Below are 15,461 nucleotides of genomic sequence, written 5' to 3'. Positions count from 1 at the left end.
GGGGCTGTTATCCTTTTAAAATCCTCTTGGCTGGTATGAGAGGCAAGGTTCATTAAAGGGTCATTATTTCCTTCTTTGCAGCGTCACGCTGTTTTTCTGCGCAGAATAGCATTGTGAATTGAACAGGGTAGGACAGCGGGTAACCTCGACTCTGTATGTTTTATGTTTCACTACAGCGCGCAAAGCCCAGTGTCCTTTGCAGTGACATTGAAAGTGGTTTGCCCTGAGGAAATTGCCTGATAGATACCAAGGCAATGAAACATGTCGGCTGTAAGTAGGGTGTGAATCGATTGGTAGTATTCACATCTTCCTTTTTTATTGTTCATATATGTACCGTATGCAACAAGAAGGAACATCATTAGAGAAATTGTCCTAGTTGCAGAATATATTATATGTTAATTGTTAAATGTTGTATGTTGTGTTGCATATAATTTGTGTTCACTGCACCACTCACTGTCTCTTCTTTGGGTTTAGGACACGTTTTCGTTATAGCTTAATGGCACCAATGATGATAACAGGGCCATCCTGGTGAGTACCAACCAGGGGCCCCATTGGTGGTGCGCCCGTGAGGTGCCATCTCGCTTTCTCAACTTTTTTCTGTCGTTACACTAGGTGAATGTGGGTTTTGTACTTGTTTAAGTCTGTCTATCAGAGTTGGGCTATTTTTAACAGTGGCAGCAGACTGAGACATCCCCTACTCTAGATTTATTTTAAGAAGAGAGGTAGGTTGTAATTTATGTACAACCAGCGATGCCTGCAGATCTTTATATGGTATGGTAACTGCCTTGAACACTAGGACAATAGTAGTTTGTTGACTTATTGAGTGGAGGGCGTCCTAGTTGTTTGCTTCCCTCTTTACTCCTATCTTTTTCCCTGTAATTCTCACAACAATTTCCCAAAACTGAGGTCTACGTATGTCTATCAGGAATGTTAGCTTGGATTTAAATGCTAGACTCATTTCATTTAAATGTAAATTTTAAATGTAAAATAAACTTAAAGAGGTTTCTCATTCATAGGTGCTTTGTGCTTTTTTTTTAAAGCGCAAATGATTGCGTTCACTGATATGTGATGTGTAAGCCACTACCTCACGAGTAATATGGGATGATTTTACTCTTGTGTTGATGAACCCTCAACCACGTAGTTTTGCATACTTCCTCATTGGGTATCCCATCAAGCACTGGGACACATCCTGAGATGTACTAAGTCGTCGAGTAAGGTGAATACGCTGTGTGGTGAGGGAGTAAATATGTTGGACGTGAGAAAATCATACATGGAGAAGAAAACCATAACTAGTTAAAGTTGAGTCTGGGTAGACTACTCAGTGGTAAGAATTGTATTCATAGCCCCCTACCCAAAAAGTTAGTCTGTATATCAGCCATGCCTGTCTCACTGATCAACATGTTTCAAAACCAATCAGGACTGGTTTCCCCACACAAATGAATACTCAGAAGGTACATCACATACAGGTGGGTGGATTGTTTAGTGGTTAACATATATTTAATGTGGACATTCAATTTACCATTCTCAGGAGAAAATCCTCTAATCTCTCCTCTTTTTTACAAAATTTCCTGCTTTACGACGCTGCAGAGGAAATACCAAAGTTTGTTTTTACAGAAAATTCTTATAAAGTCTAACTGATATACCTTCTAAAGGGTGAGAGCACTTCTCACAAGTTACAAAACACACATTTAACTTGTCTACAATCATTTCGGGTCAGCAAATTTATTTTCGGGCGTAAAAACATGACAAACATACAGACAATACAAGACGGTAAAACATTCATCTGCCCGGGTCAGTGTTTTAAAGTAATTTACCAGTCTCTGTTCACAGGAGGAGATCTTGGCACAGTTTCTTTCTCATAGTGTTGTAAAGGCAAGAAGGGCAAGAGATTCACAGGTAAATTCACAGTCTGAGGTAAAGCACTTCTGCAAGAGTCCTCAAAAACACCAGTACAGCTCACGACTTATGGCATATTTGTACAAGCAGTACTGGCACCCTACCTCCAAAAGTGGCACTGCAGTGACTGCAGCATGCTCCCTTAATCACTCAAGGGCACACTGAGTAACTGCAAGATGGAGTGGACTATCCCATGGGGGTATGATTGAACACAGTGAGAGGAGAGAACCCCCCATCCACATTTGTGCAGGCCAGGATTCTAAAGTGGTGGGAGACCACTCTCCGCCTTTTAGGCTCTCGGTGGTCCAGTGGCAATGTAGGAGGTGATCCTAGCCTGGAGATTGATGAAAGTAGAGCAATCTTCATCATGTGGAGGTCACTGGAGATCACTTCTCAAAGTATGGCAGGTAGAAGAACTGGAAACCCTTCCGACCACGCACTGCGCAGTAGATGAAGATTACGTGGTACACTGTGGAGAGAGAAGACAGGTTTGAGGCAACCATTAAAGGAGTAAAGCCCTCCCACATGACTGCTCTGCCAATGGAATCCAGCCTGTCTCTTGGCGACGCGTTCAACTAAGTCGATTCCTGCCCAATGGCTGTGCCATCAATGGAGACAAGCCCCCCTAAGGACTGATAATGACAACACCATTAATAGAGACCAGCCCCGCCCAATGACTACACCATTAATAGAAACCAGCACTGCCAGTGACAACACCATTAATAGAGACAAGCCCCACCCAATGACAACAACATTAATAGAGACCAGCCCCACCCAATGACAACAACATTAATAGAGACCAGCCCCACCCAATGACAACAACATTAATAGAGACCAGCCCCACCCAATGACAACAACATTAATAGAGACCAGCCCCACCCAATGACAACAACATTAATAGAGACCAGCCCCGCCCAATGACTACACCATTAATAGAAACCAGCACTGCCAGTGACAACACCATTAATAGAGACCAGCCCCACCCAATGACAACAACATTAATAGAGACCAGCCCCACCCAATGACAACAACATTAATAGAGACCAGCCCCACCCAATGACAACAACATTAATAGAGACCAGCCCCGCCCAATGACTACACCATCAATAGAAACCAGCACTGCCAGTGACAACACCATTAATAGAGACCAGCCCCGCCCAATGACAACACCATTAATAGAGACCAGCCCCACCCAATGACAACAACATTAATAGAGACCAGCCCGCCCAATGACTACACCATCAATAGAAACCAGCACTGCCAGTGACAACACCATAGAGACCAGCCCCGCCCAATGACAACACCATTAATACAGACCAGCCCCACCCAATGACAACAACATTAATAGAGACCAGCCCGCCCAATGACTACACCATCAATAGAAACCAGCACTGCCAGTGACAACACCATTAATAGAGACCAGCCCCGCCCAATGACTACACCATCAATAGAAACCAGCACTGCCAGTGACAACACCATTAATAGAGACCAGCCCCGCCCAATGACAACACCATTAATAGAGACCAGCCCCACCCAATGACAACAACATTAATAGAGACCAGCCCGCCCAATGACTAGACCATCAATAGAAACCAGCACTGCCAGTGACAACACCATTAATAGAGACCAGCCCCGCCCAATGACTACACCATCCACTGAGACCAGCACTGCCAGTGACAACACCATTAATAGAGACCAGCCCCGCCCAATGACTACACCATCAATAGAAACCAGCACTGCTAGTGACAACACCATTAATAGAGACCAGCCCCGCCCAATGACAACACCATTAATAGAGACCAGCCCCACCCAATGACAACAACATTAATAGAGACCAGCCCCGCCCAATGACTACACCATCAATAGAAACCAGCACTGCCAGTGACAACACCATTAATAGAGACCAGCCCCGCCCAATGACAACAACATTAATAGAGACCAGCCCCACCCAATGACAACAACATTAATAGAGACCAGCCCCACCCAATGACAACAACATTAATAGAGACCAGCCCCACCCAATGACAACAACATTAATAGAGACCAGCCCCACCCAATGACAACAACATTAATAGAGACCAGCCCCACCCAATGACAACACCATTAATAGAGACCAGCCCCACCCAATGACAACAACATTAATAGAGACCAGCCCCACCCAATGACAACAACATTAATAGAGACCAGCCCCACCCAATGACAACAACATTAATAGAGACCAGCCCCGCCCAATGACTACACCATCAATAGAAACCAGCACTGCCAGTGACAACACCATTAATAGAGACCAGCCCCGCCCAATGACAACACCATTAATAGAGACCAGCCCCACCCAATGACAACACCATCAATAGAGACCAGCCCCACCCAATGACAACAACATTAATAGAGACCAGCCCCACCCAATGACAACAACATTAATAGAGACCAGCCCCGCCCAATGACTACACCATCAATAGAAACCAGCACTGCCAGTGACAACACCATTAATAGAGACCAGCCCCGCCCAATGACAACACCATTAATAGAGACCAGCCCCACCCAATGACAACACCATTAATAGAGACCAGCCCCGCCCAATGACTACACCATCAATAGAAACCAGCACTGCCAGTGACAACACCATTAATAGAGACCAGCCCCGCCCAATGACAACACCATTAATAGAGACCAGCCCCACCCAATGACAACACCATTAATAGAGACCAGCCCCACCCAATGACAACACCATCAATAGAGACCAGCCCCACCCAATGACAACAACATTAATAGAGACCAGCCCCGCCCAATGACTACACCATCAATAGAAACCAGCACTGCCAGTGACAACACCATTAATAGAGACCAGCCCCACCCAATGACAACAACATTAATAGAGACCAGCCCCCCCCCCCCTAAGGACTACACCATCAATAGAAACCAGCACTGCCAGTGACAACACCATTAATAGAGACCAGCCCCACCCAATGACAACAACATTAATAGAGACCAGCCCCACCCAATGACAACAACATTAATAGAGACCAGCCCCACCCAATGACAACAACATTAATAGAGACCAGCCCCGCCCAATGACTACACCATCAATAGAAACCAGCAATGCCAGTGACAACACCATTAATAGAGACCAGCCCCGAACAATGACTACACCATCCACTGAGACCAGCCCTGCCCAGCATCAACTTCATGAATGGAGTGTAGTCAACGGGCAGGACTAGACTCCATCTGTGATATTGCCTTTGGGCACGTCTGGGCTCCCTTAATGGTGTAGCCATTGGGCATGGCTGGTCTCTATTCTTGGTATAGTGAATGGACACCAGTCCTACCCAATGGCAATATCATCAATGGAGACAACCATGCCCAATGGCTACACCATGAATGAGTTACAATCATGCCTAACAACTGATCTAAAGGTGTCATGTGTCTACTGGATTCCTGCCCAATGTTGTGAGTAGATTACTACCGTGCCCAATGGTTGTTGCAGCAATGTAACCCTATAAAGCTCCTGAACTGGGGCCTAGCCTTCTCCTAGATGTAGTACCATTCAAGAGACACAGGAACAACCATGCAAGCCAGCTCCACCCATGGGGACCTCCCTCAAAGTCCTGGAAAGACCCCTGCTCACAAACACTACTCAAGTCCTTAATCTCACCTTCCCCCAAAAAAGTTTCCAGCACTTCCCACTTCCCTCTGATGAGATATCCAACCGAGTCCCAGATATACTGCCCTCACACAGATGCATACACACTGATTTAGCAACTATATGATAAATGCACGCCTGCATCGCACCCCCTTCTCCACTCATGGGATCCAGCTGAGGCTCGCTTTAGTTTTTCATTTATTGTTAAGAGTTGCAGAGTCGCATTCTATCTCATGAGCTCACCTCCTGGTATAAGAAGTAAAAATCCAGGGACGAAGAAGATTGCGCTGGAGATACCTAGAGCAGAAAAAACACGTGAACATATAGGCATGTAGAGCAACATCACATTATTGTATTAAATGAGCATCTTGGGCTCACACACACGTGGTACAGCATGGGAAGCACAAGTGCAAGCTTCTCACACACAACTGTTACCGTTCAGGGAGATGCTGTGCAAGCTTCCCTCAGACAGACATACACGAATGAATGACCTACAACAGATACAAGTTATCGAGTTGCATGCTTTGGGTCTGATAAGACATATGATATTACAGCAATCTCCTAATTCTGAGGGATGTCTTGACACAAGTGAGCCTGATGACGCTACTACAGCAGCTTTAAACCCCTACGATGGGCCCCAAATATTCATGTCAACAAACAAGCATAGTTTTTTTAAAAGAAGGAGAGGAAAAGTGTGAGCAAAATCTCGGGTTAATTGCAGGTTTGGAGTTTTTTTTTATAAACATATTTTATTGTGTACGGTACCCCGTATAAATGTAAATGTAAATGTATTTCGATTTATATAGCGCACGAATCACCCAGGGGTCTCAAGGCGCTTGCTTAGGGAACCCGTCCTGGTATTCCCCTGTGAGATACCCCGGCAGGGTATTCACAAGGTGAAAGCCAGGCATCCCGCCACGAGGGGCCGTAGTGGAGATTAAGCAAGCTATTGCCCAGAGTCGCAGAGTGTGACCCTGTGAGTCGAGTAGGCACCGGAGCGAGAATTGTCGAGTCCGTGGAAATTTTGAGCCCGAGACCCACCGAGGCGGGGAATCGAACCCTGGTCCACGGCTGATCTCAGCTTCCGGGTCTGCCGCCTCTAACCACTGAGCCACGCTTCTCCACCATAAAGAAGAGCACTGTAACCCAGAAGACTTCTGCCACAGTATACATTGCAGGATAACAGTATTGACATTTAGATTATATATGCTCAATAAGAAGAACAGAAGAAAAAAACATTATAACCCCCGTTGCACTATTGCCTTCCCACATCTTGAGCGCCACTTCAACACCCACTCCAGAATGCGAAGTCCGTCACCATATCTGCTATCTCTCAATTGACAGAATCGAGCGATTAACCCAGAGTCGTGACCTCCGCTGGAAGCACTGGCTCCAGATAGAGTCCCCGGTAATCCACCCATCGCTTCCAAATCTTTGGATGTTTTTGCGGGCATCCCCTGGCTTTGAATATTGGACTCTCCAGCCCAATACAAAAGTCCAGGACTTTCTTCCACGCTGACAGAGAAGGTGGAGCCTCTGCTTTCCATAGCCTTGCAATATCCCTTTTAGCCAATGTGAGTCCTAACAACAGAAGATGTCGTTTGTAGATATTTCCCCCTACACCCTCCATTACGTGCAAAAGTACTTGTTTTGGCGAGGAGGGTAGGTCCCACCCCAATACCTTTGCGAGACATGCCATGACCCCTTTCCAAAATCTCGTAAATGCTATACAGTGCCAGGTCGTGTGTAAGAGGGTTCCCTTCTCCCGCCCGCACCTTAAGCATGTCGGAGATGACACTAGGCCCGCCCTCAAAAGACTGACTCTGCTATAGTACACTCGATGTAGGTATTCAAATTGAATGAGGTGTAATCGCATCGCAATCGCCGCCTCCCAAGGGGAGGCCAGTGATTCTGTCCAATCTTCCTCGTCCAGAGGGCAGAGATCACCCTCCCATGCCTCTCTAAGTTTCTATAGTGTGGTAGAGCTATTTGTCACTAGGGACTGATGGATTTTGGATATTTTGTAGTCTTGTAGGTCCCCCATAAACACTTTGGCTTCGATGGGGCTGAATTCAGGAAGGGCTTCCAACCCCGTGTTGCTGGGGGAAATAGCATGTCTGAACTGGAGGTATTTATAGAATTGGACCATTGGCATTTGAAATTCCTGTTGGAGGTCCTGAAAGGACTTCAGTACAGTGCCTCGCATTACATCCGCTAAGGTAGAGACACCAATATTTTCCCATGCGCGAAATCCAGATAAATCTACCAACTGCGGCAGACGCCCATTATTTCAGAGTGATGTCTCCCTTGTCAGTTTATTCCACCACCCCACCTTAAGGAGAGAGCCTGCTTCCACATCTGGAACACCATCCTTGTATCCGTCGGCAAAAAGTTACGTAGGGATGCAGAGTATAAAATAGTGTGCAATGCAAAATCCCCCATGCATATTCGCACAACAGCATATGTGGGATCTGTCCTGTCGCTGTACCACCATTCATTCAATATCAGAAGGTGCGAAGCCATGTAATATGACTGAACGTCTGAGGTAGCCAACCCCCCACAGTACGTCGACTGAAAGCACGTCTGCAGCGCAACGCTGGACGCCCCTCCCGCCCATAAAAAGGGACCCAGAACAGAGTTAACTTGCCGAAACCATTTAGACGAGACTGGGTATGGATAATTCTGAAATTGTTACAGCAGACGTGGCACAATACCATCTTAAAGATGGCCGACCTACCGAACAGGGAGAGGGGCATATGTGACCATGTTTTGAACATGCACCCGCGCCCATATCAGCACAATATTTCTGTTCCAGGACTCAGTGGGCGAATCCGACAAGAATACACTCAGGTATTTCACCCCCCCCCATAGTAACCTGCACCGCAGATGCCCAGGGCTCCAGTTCCATCTTGTCCCCAAACACCCACAGAGTAAATTTGCGGGGATTCACAAAGAGCCCAGATGACTCCCCAAAAATGTGCATGATGTGGAGCAGCCTTGGTCCCATCCCATTGATGTTCGTTAGCCCGTCTTCGGCATATAGCCCAATATGGTCCAAATGTCCCCATGCCCATTTAAAGCCCACCACTTGTGCATCCATCCGCACCCAAGCCGCTAGGGGCTCCATTGCCAACGCAAAGAGGCATGGTGATAGGGGGCAGCCCTGACGGGTGCCCCTTCTGATTTTGAATGGCAGGTTTGGAGTTTTAAAAGACACACTTGCTTGAGGTCAGGCGGAGGTCCATGCTAAGGACAAGACAGTGCAGGAAGAGCCATGAGTTACACATGGACCTGCCTTTCAAGAGGAGAGCAGTCCTGTGCCAGGCTGAACATGCAGGAAAGAAGAAACTCTAGGAATGCCAGAGGTTGCGGCAAAGGGGTGAAACTGGAAAAAACATGATTGACACAAAATGGAGAATGGTAAGAAAATGGATGTTATAAATAAGAGGCCACAATTGATTCACTGTGAAACAACAACTCAGTAAGTGTGGGGCTTTTGCACAAATGTGGAAAGGAAAAGAAGAGAGGAACGTAAATGTGCGTAAATACCTCCGAGGAGGGAGAAAAGAGGATTTAATTTTGAATGAAAAGGATGAAGAAAGAAATTCTATGAATTCTGTGTATAAACAGGGAATGTAAAGATACAAATTGCAGGTAGTATTGGGTTGCCCCAATTACTTTGACTGCAAAAGGAAAAATGTGCATAAGTTCTGGCTTGTGAGCTGGCCAGACTTATGTACAGCCCAGTAGCATAAAAGGCATCATCCATTACGTCCTAATTTACTGGTTTTTAAACTTCTGTTTTAGGGTGGAGAAGCAAAGGTATGTTCTGTGTAACAAACATGGGACTATGGATACTGAGATGGAGCGAGCATGGTAATGAAATGATGCGATAAGATCTCAACAGCAAGGTGCAGGGTTTGGATTTAGGTGATGGAGCTGTAAAGGAAGCTGAAATTACACTCTTTCACTTTGCGAACCTCCCAGTTATCCTACAGAAGGGTACGATAATGGGCGGTACGCATGCCTCCTGTTTATTGTATGCAGATGAACTTGTTCTATTGGACATGACACAAGTAGGCCTTCAAAGGAAACTAAAAGCGTTTAGGAATTACTGCAGGGCCAATCATTTTGTAATTAATATGGATTTTTTTTAAATTATAGTGTTTAGGAAAAATAATAAACCCTTTACACGGTCTATTGGCATGCAGGTGGTTGAGGAAGTTACATTTTTTAGATAACTTTGACAATAAACCATCATGGAAATTGCACTTAGATTAGACACTTTAGAAAGTAATGTGTCAGCCACGATTGGAGGTTTATTGGCATTTAAGGAGACTTTGATTGGACGTCATAAATTCAGTGTTGACAGCATAAAACGTGATGGTTTCTCCTCAGATGCCGTAAGGCGGAGAAGTATGGTGCCTAGGTGCAAATACTGATTGGTAGAAGACAGAAGGAGGTTGTCTCCAAAAACTCCTCAGCCTCTCTAAATGTGCACTGGCCCAAGTTATTAGGATGGAAGCCAATTTCAAATCATGGAACTGTACTACAAAAATCCTAAACATTCATTTTTGGCATAAATAGTTCAAGTCCCCCACTTTTAAAAGTTGTAGCTTACTGTGTGAATGAAATTATGGCCAGTGAAATAAGCTGGGAAAGGGCTTTAAGGGAACGTCTTAGGAGAACTGCAGGCTATCTTACCATGGAGAACTATGACATTAAAAACTTTTCATTGCCATCTAAACAGGAATTAAATGCTAGAGACTGAGCAGAGTCAAGGGCAAAAGATTTTACTTATTTGTGCCAGAAAATGTCAGCGCCTTACATGAGACCCTCATGGGAGAATTTAAATGCCTTCCCGTATTTGACGAAGTTACCCAAGCTGACAATGCGCAATGCCATATTAAAACCAGTGATTCGGAATTAATTTGCTCCATTTTATTAGTTTGGACACGAATCAGCTTTCAAATAAAAATCGAATCTGTAGTTGAAGCCTCAAAGTGTGTTGTTCGCGTGTGAACATTTTAGTAACATTGTTTACATTTTTGTCCTCACAGCGCAAGTTATTAATACCTATTTTACAGAAATATGAGATTAAGATACAAGGAGACGCTATAGTTTTTTATTTAGCGTTTAATTTTCAGACGTGTTGTGTGTTGTGGGTAGATTTTTAATGGTTACTCCACATATAACTTTTTTTGCAATTTTTTTTGTCTTCTGATAGTTATGCTTGAAAATCAATTTGATAAGGTCTAAATAAACTATTTTTTATCTATTTTACCAGGAGCTTGAATATATATATACATATATATATATATATATATATATATATATATATATATATTGTCATCCAAAGTGCCTGTGCTTTCGGGGACGCACACGACATTTCTCCGCCCTGCGGGCTATCAATCAGCATGCTTTCCGCTCTCCATTATTTAAAACCTGCCCGACGCGTTTCTGGGAACCTTTTCCCGTCATCAGGGGCTGCCGTCAAAGAATAATGTTCACACACCGGTATTTGCCAGACATTGATTTATTAGCCACACCCCTGGTAGGCGTATTGTTTAGTACCTCGTCATACCAAGTGTTTCTGGGATGCGTAGTCTGTTCGGTGCGTGGCTGTTGCATTAAAAATTCTTTGGCAAGTGATGCTCCTCAATTACCTATAGTAGGCTGGGTATTACGGTTCAGCACGCTGTACATGTGGAGTCCTGTGCTCGAACCTCCAACTCGTTTGGAAGTGATGGCCTCGAACTGCTGCAAAGGGTGAACGCTGCAACAGCTGATGGTGCTCTCCCCCCGACCAGGCGGCCGGTAAGAATTTTGTCATCCAAAGTGCCTGTGCTTTCGGGGACGCACACGACATTTCTCCGCCCTGCGGGCTATCAATCAGCATGCTTTCCGCTCTCCATTATTTAAAACCTGCCCGACGCGTTTCTGGGAACCTTTTCCCGTCATCAGGGGCTGCCGTCAAAGAATAATGTTCACACACCGGTATTTGCCAGACATTGATTTATTAGCCACACCCCTGGTAGGCGTATTGTTTAGTACCTCGTCATACCAAGTGTTTCTGGGATGCGTAGTCTGTTCGGTGCGTGGCTGTTGCATTAAAAATTCTTTGGCAAGTGATGCTCCTCAATTACCTATAGTAGGCTGGGTATTACGGTTCAGCACGCTGTACATGTGGAGTCCTGTGCTCGAACCTCCAACTCGTTTGGAAGTGATGGCCTCGAACTGCTGCAAAGGGTGAACGCTGCAACAGCTGATGGTGCTCTCCCCCCGACCAGGCGGCCGGTAAGAATTTTGTCATCCAAAGTGCCTGTGCTTTCGGGGACGCACACGACATTTCTCCGCCCTGCGGGCTATCAATCAGCATGCTTGCCGCTCTCCATTATTTAAAACCTGCCCGACGCGTTTCTGGGAACCTTTTCCCGTCATCAGGGGCTGCCGTCAAAGAATAATGTTCACACACCGGTATTTGCCAGACATTGATTTATTAGCCACACCCCTGGTAGGCGTATTGTTTAGTACCTCGTCATACCAAGTGTTTCTGGGATGCGTAGTCTGTTCGGTGCGTGGCTGTTGCATTAAAAATTCTTTGGCAAGTGATGCTCCTCAATTACCTATAGTAGGCTGGGTATTACGGTTCAGCACGCTGTACATGTGGAGTCCTGTGCTCGAACCTCCAACTCGTTTGGAAGTGATGGCCTCGAACTGCTGCAAAGGGTGAACGCTGCAACAGCTGATGGTGCTCTCCCCCCGACCAGGCGGCCGGTAAGAATTTTGTCATCCAAAGTGCCTGTGCTTTCGGGGACGCACACGACATTTCTCCGCCCTGCGGGCTATCAATCAGCATGCTTTCCGCTCTCCATTATTTAAAACCTGCCCGACGCGTTTCTGGGAACCTTTTCCCGTCATCAGGGGCTGCCGTCAAAGAATAATGTTCACACACCGGTATTTGCCAGACATTGATTTATTAGCCACACCCCTGGTAGGCGTATTGTTTAGTACCTCGTCATACCAAGTGTTTCTGGGATGCGTAGTCTGTTCGGTGCGTGGCTGTTGCATTAAAAATTCTTTGACAAGTGATGCTCCTCAATTACCTATAGTAGGCTGGGTATTACGGTTCAGCACGCTGTACATGTGGAGTCCTGTGCTCGAACCTCCAACTCGTTTGGAAGTGATGGCCTCGAACTGCTGCAAAGGGTGAACGCTGCAACAGCTGATGGTGCTCTCCCCCCGACCAGGCGGCCGGTAAGAATTTTGTCATCCAAAGTGCCTGTGCTTTCGGGGACGCACACGACATTTCTCCGCCCTGCGGGCTATCAATCAGCATGCTTAATGCAACAGCCACGCACCGAACAGACTACGCATCCCAGAAACACTTGGTATGACGAGGTACTAAACAATACGCCTACCAGGGGTGTGGCTAATAAATCAATGTCTGGCAAATACCGGTGTGTGAACATTATTCTTTGACGGCAGCCCCTGATGACGGGAAAAGGTTCCCAGAAACGCGTCGGGCAGGTTTTAAATAATGGAGAGCGGAAAGCATGCTGATTGATAGCCTGCAGGGCGGAGAAATGTCGTGTGCGTCCCCGAAAGCACAGGCACTTTGGATGACAAAATTCTTACCGGCCGCCTGGTCGGGGGGAGAGCACCATCAGCTGTTGCAGCGTTCACCCTTTGCAGCAGTTCGAGGCCATCACTTCCAAACGAGTTGGAGGTTCGAGCACAGGACTCCACATGTACAGCGTGCTGAACCGTAATACCCAGCCTACTATAGGTAATTGAGGAGCATCACTTGCCAAAGAATTTTTAATGCAACAGCCACGCACCGAACAGACTACGCATCCCAGAAACACTTGGTATGACGAGGTACTAAACAATACGCCTACCAGGGGTGTGGCTAATAAATCAATGTCTGGCAAATACCGGTGTGTGAACATTATTCTTTGACGGCAGCCCCTGATGACGGGAAAAGGTTCCCAGAAACGCGTCGGGCAGGTTTTAAATAATGGAGAGCGGAAAGCATGCTGATTGATAGCCCGCAGGGCGGAGAAATGTCGTGTGCGTCCCCGAAAGCACAGGCACTTTGGATGACAAAATTCTTACCGGCCGCCTGGTCGGGGGGAGAGCACCATCAGCTGTTGCAGCGTTCACCCTTTGCAGCAGTTCGAGGCCATCACTTCCAAACGAGTTGGAGGTTCGAGCACAGGACTCCACATGTACAGCGTGCTGAACCGTAATACCCAGCCTACTATAGGTAATTGAGGAGCATCACTTGCCAAAGAATTTTTAATGCAACAGCCACGCACCGAACAGACTACGCATCCCAGAAACACTTGGTATGACGAGGTACTAAACAATACGCCTACCAGGGGTGTGGCTAATAAATCAATGTCTGGCAAATACCGGTGTGTGAACATTATTCTTTGACGGCAGCCCCTGATGACGGGAAAAGGTTCCCAGAAACGCGTCGGGCAGGTTTTAAATAATGGAGAGCGGAAAGCATGCTGATTGATAGCCCGCAGGGCGGAGAAATGTCGTGTGCGTCCCCGAAAGCACAGGCACTTTGGATGACAAAATTCTTACCGGCCGCCTGGTCGGGGGGAGAGCACCATCAGCTGTTGCAGCGTTCACCCTTTGCAGCAGTTCGAGGCCATCACTTCCAAACGAGTTGGAGGTTCGAGCACAGGACTCCACATGTACAGCGTGCTGAACCGTAATACCCAGCCTACTATAGGTAATTGAGGAGCATCACTTGCCAAAGAATTTTTAATGCAACAGCCACGCACCGAACAGACTACGCATCCCAGAAACACTTGGTATGACGAGGTACTAAACAATACGCCTACCAGGGGTGTGGCTAATAAATCAATGTCTGGCAAATACCGGTGTGTGAACATTATTCTTTGACGGCAGCCCCTGATGACGGGAAAAGGTTCCCAGAAACGCGTCGGGCAGGTTTTAAATAATGGAGAGCGGAAAGCATGCTGATTGATAGCCCGCAGGGCGGAGAAATGTTGTGTGCGTCCCCGAAAGCACAGGCACTTTGGATGACAAATATATATATATATATATATATATATATATATATATATATATATATATATATATATATATATATATATATTGGCATTGGGTATGAGAAAGGGAGACGAGGGAGGTGTTTCTCCTCTCTCTGGTATCACCGCATTTCAAGCACTAATGAAACTGTGGCATCATTCAAAAATATGCACTTTGCTTCTGATTTTAAATGCACCCGTGATTTTCGTGACATTTGGGCTGAAATACTGCTATTGAGCTGCAACAGAACACTTTTGCTCCATGCACGATGTGGATGTACTGCTGTGATGCATTTTGGGGCCTGTAGATACCTTAGAGGCCATGTGACCACTTGGACAAATAATATCACTCACCTGTGAACAAGACGGAAGTACCGTCGAAACGCGTAAGGATATAAATGAGTGAAAATGAATGATGCCATTTTGACAAATAAAGTCTGCCTGAATAGAAGTCGGTGGTGTGGCTATGCAATTCTTTGTGGCAAAATTTCGAGCAACAGGATCTTCATTCCTGCACGCAGAGTCCGCCCTGCAAGGTCGGGGGCCCCCGGTAAAATGGAGCCTTTGTGTGTGAGATATACACACATATATATATATATATTTTGTACTCCGTCGCCTCGCTCCGGGATAACACCAGCCAGGGCAAAAAAGCTCTCGGACACGGACCAGTGAAGTTTCCTTTTCTGTTTATTTCAGTGCAGATATATATATATATATATATATATATATATATATATATTACCTACTGGCGGTCGCCAGTAGGTATATATAGTTAGGATTTTTTCTCTATGGGATTTTTGAAAATTCTATGTCTAATAACTTTGGCGTTTGTGGACGGAATTGGCTGAAAATTT

At 45.9% G+C, this 15,461-nt stretch overlaps 1 protein-coding gene across 2 annotated transcripts in view; it reads right to left on the bottom strand.

The window, feature by feature from the left end:
* Positions 1-1,478: 1,478 nt before the first annotated feature.
* Positions 1,479-15,461, bottom strand: part of TMEM134 (transmembrane protein 134) — an 89,578-nt gene continuing 75,595 nt past the window's right edge. For both annotated transcript variants that reach the window (XM_078659277.1, XM_078659285.1), the window contains exons 7-8: positions 5,780-5,833; positions 1,479-2,365 (exon numbers count right to left, since the gene is read on the bottom strand). In XM_078659277.1, the coding sequence (XP_078515403.1) occupies positions 2,283-2,365; positions 5,780-5,833 (137 nt within the window). In that variant the 3' untranslated portion in view covers positions 1,479-2,282. The remainder of the gene's footprint in view (positions 2,366-5,779; positions 5,834-15,461) is intronic.

This window comes from Lissotriton helveticus, chromosome 1_1, assembly GCF_964261635.1.
Source record: "Lissotriton helveticus chromosome 1_1, aLisHel1.1, whole genome shotgun sequence".
NCBI classification, from domain to species: domain Eukaryota; kingdom Metazoa; phylum Chordata; class Amphibia; order Caudata; family Salamandridae; genus Lissotriton; species Lissotriton helveticus.
This window is presented reverse-complemented; position numbering and strand designations above follow the sequence as displayed.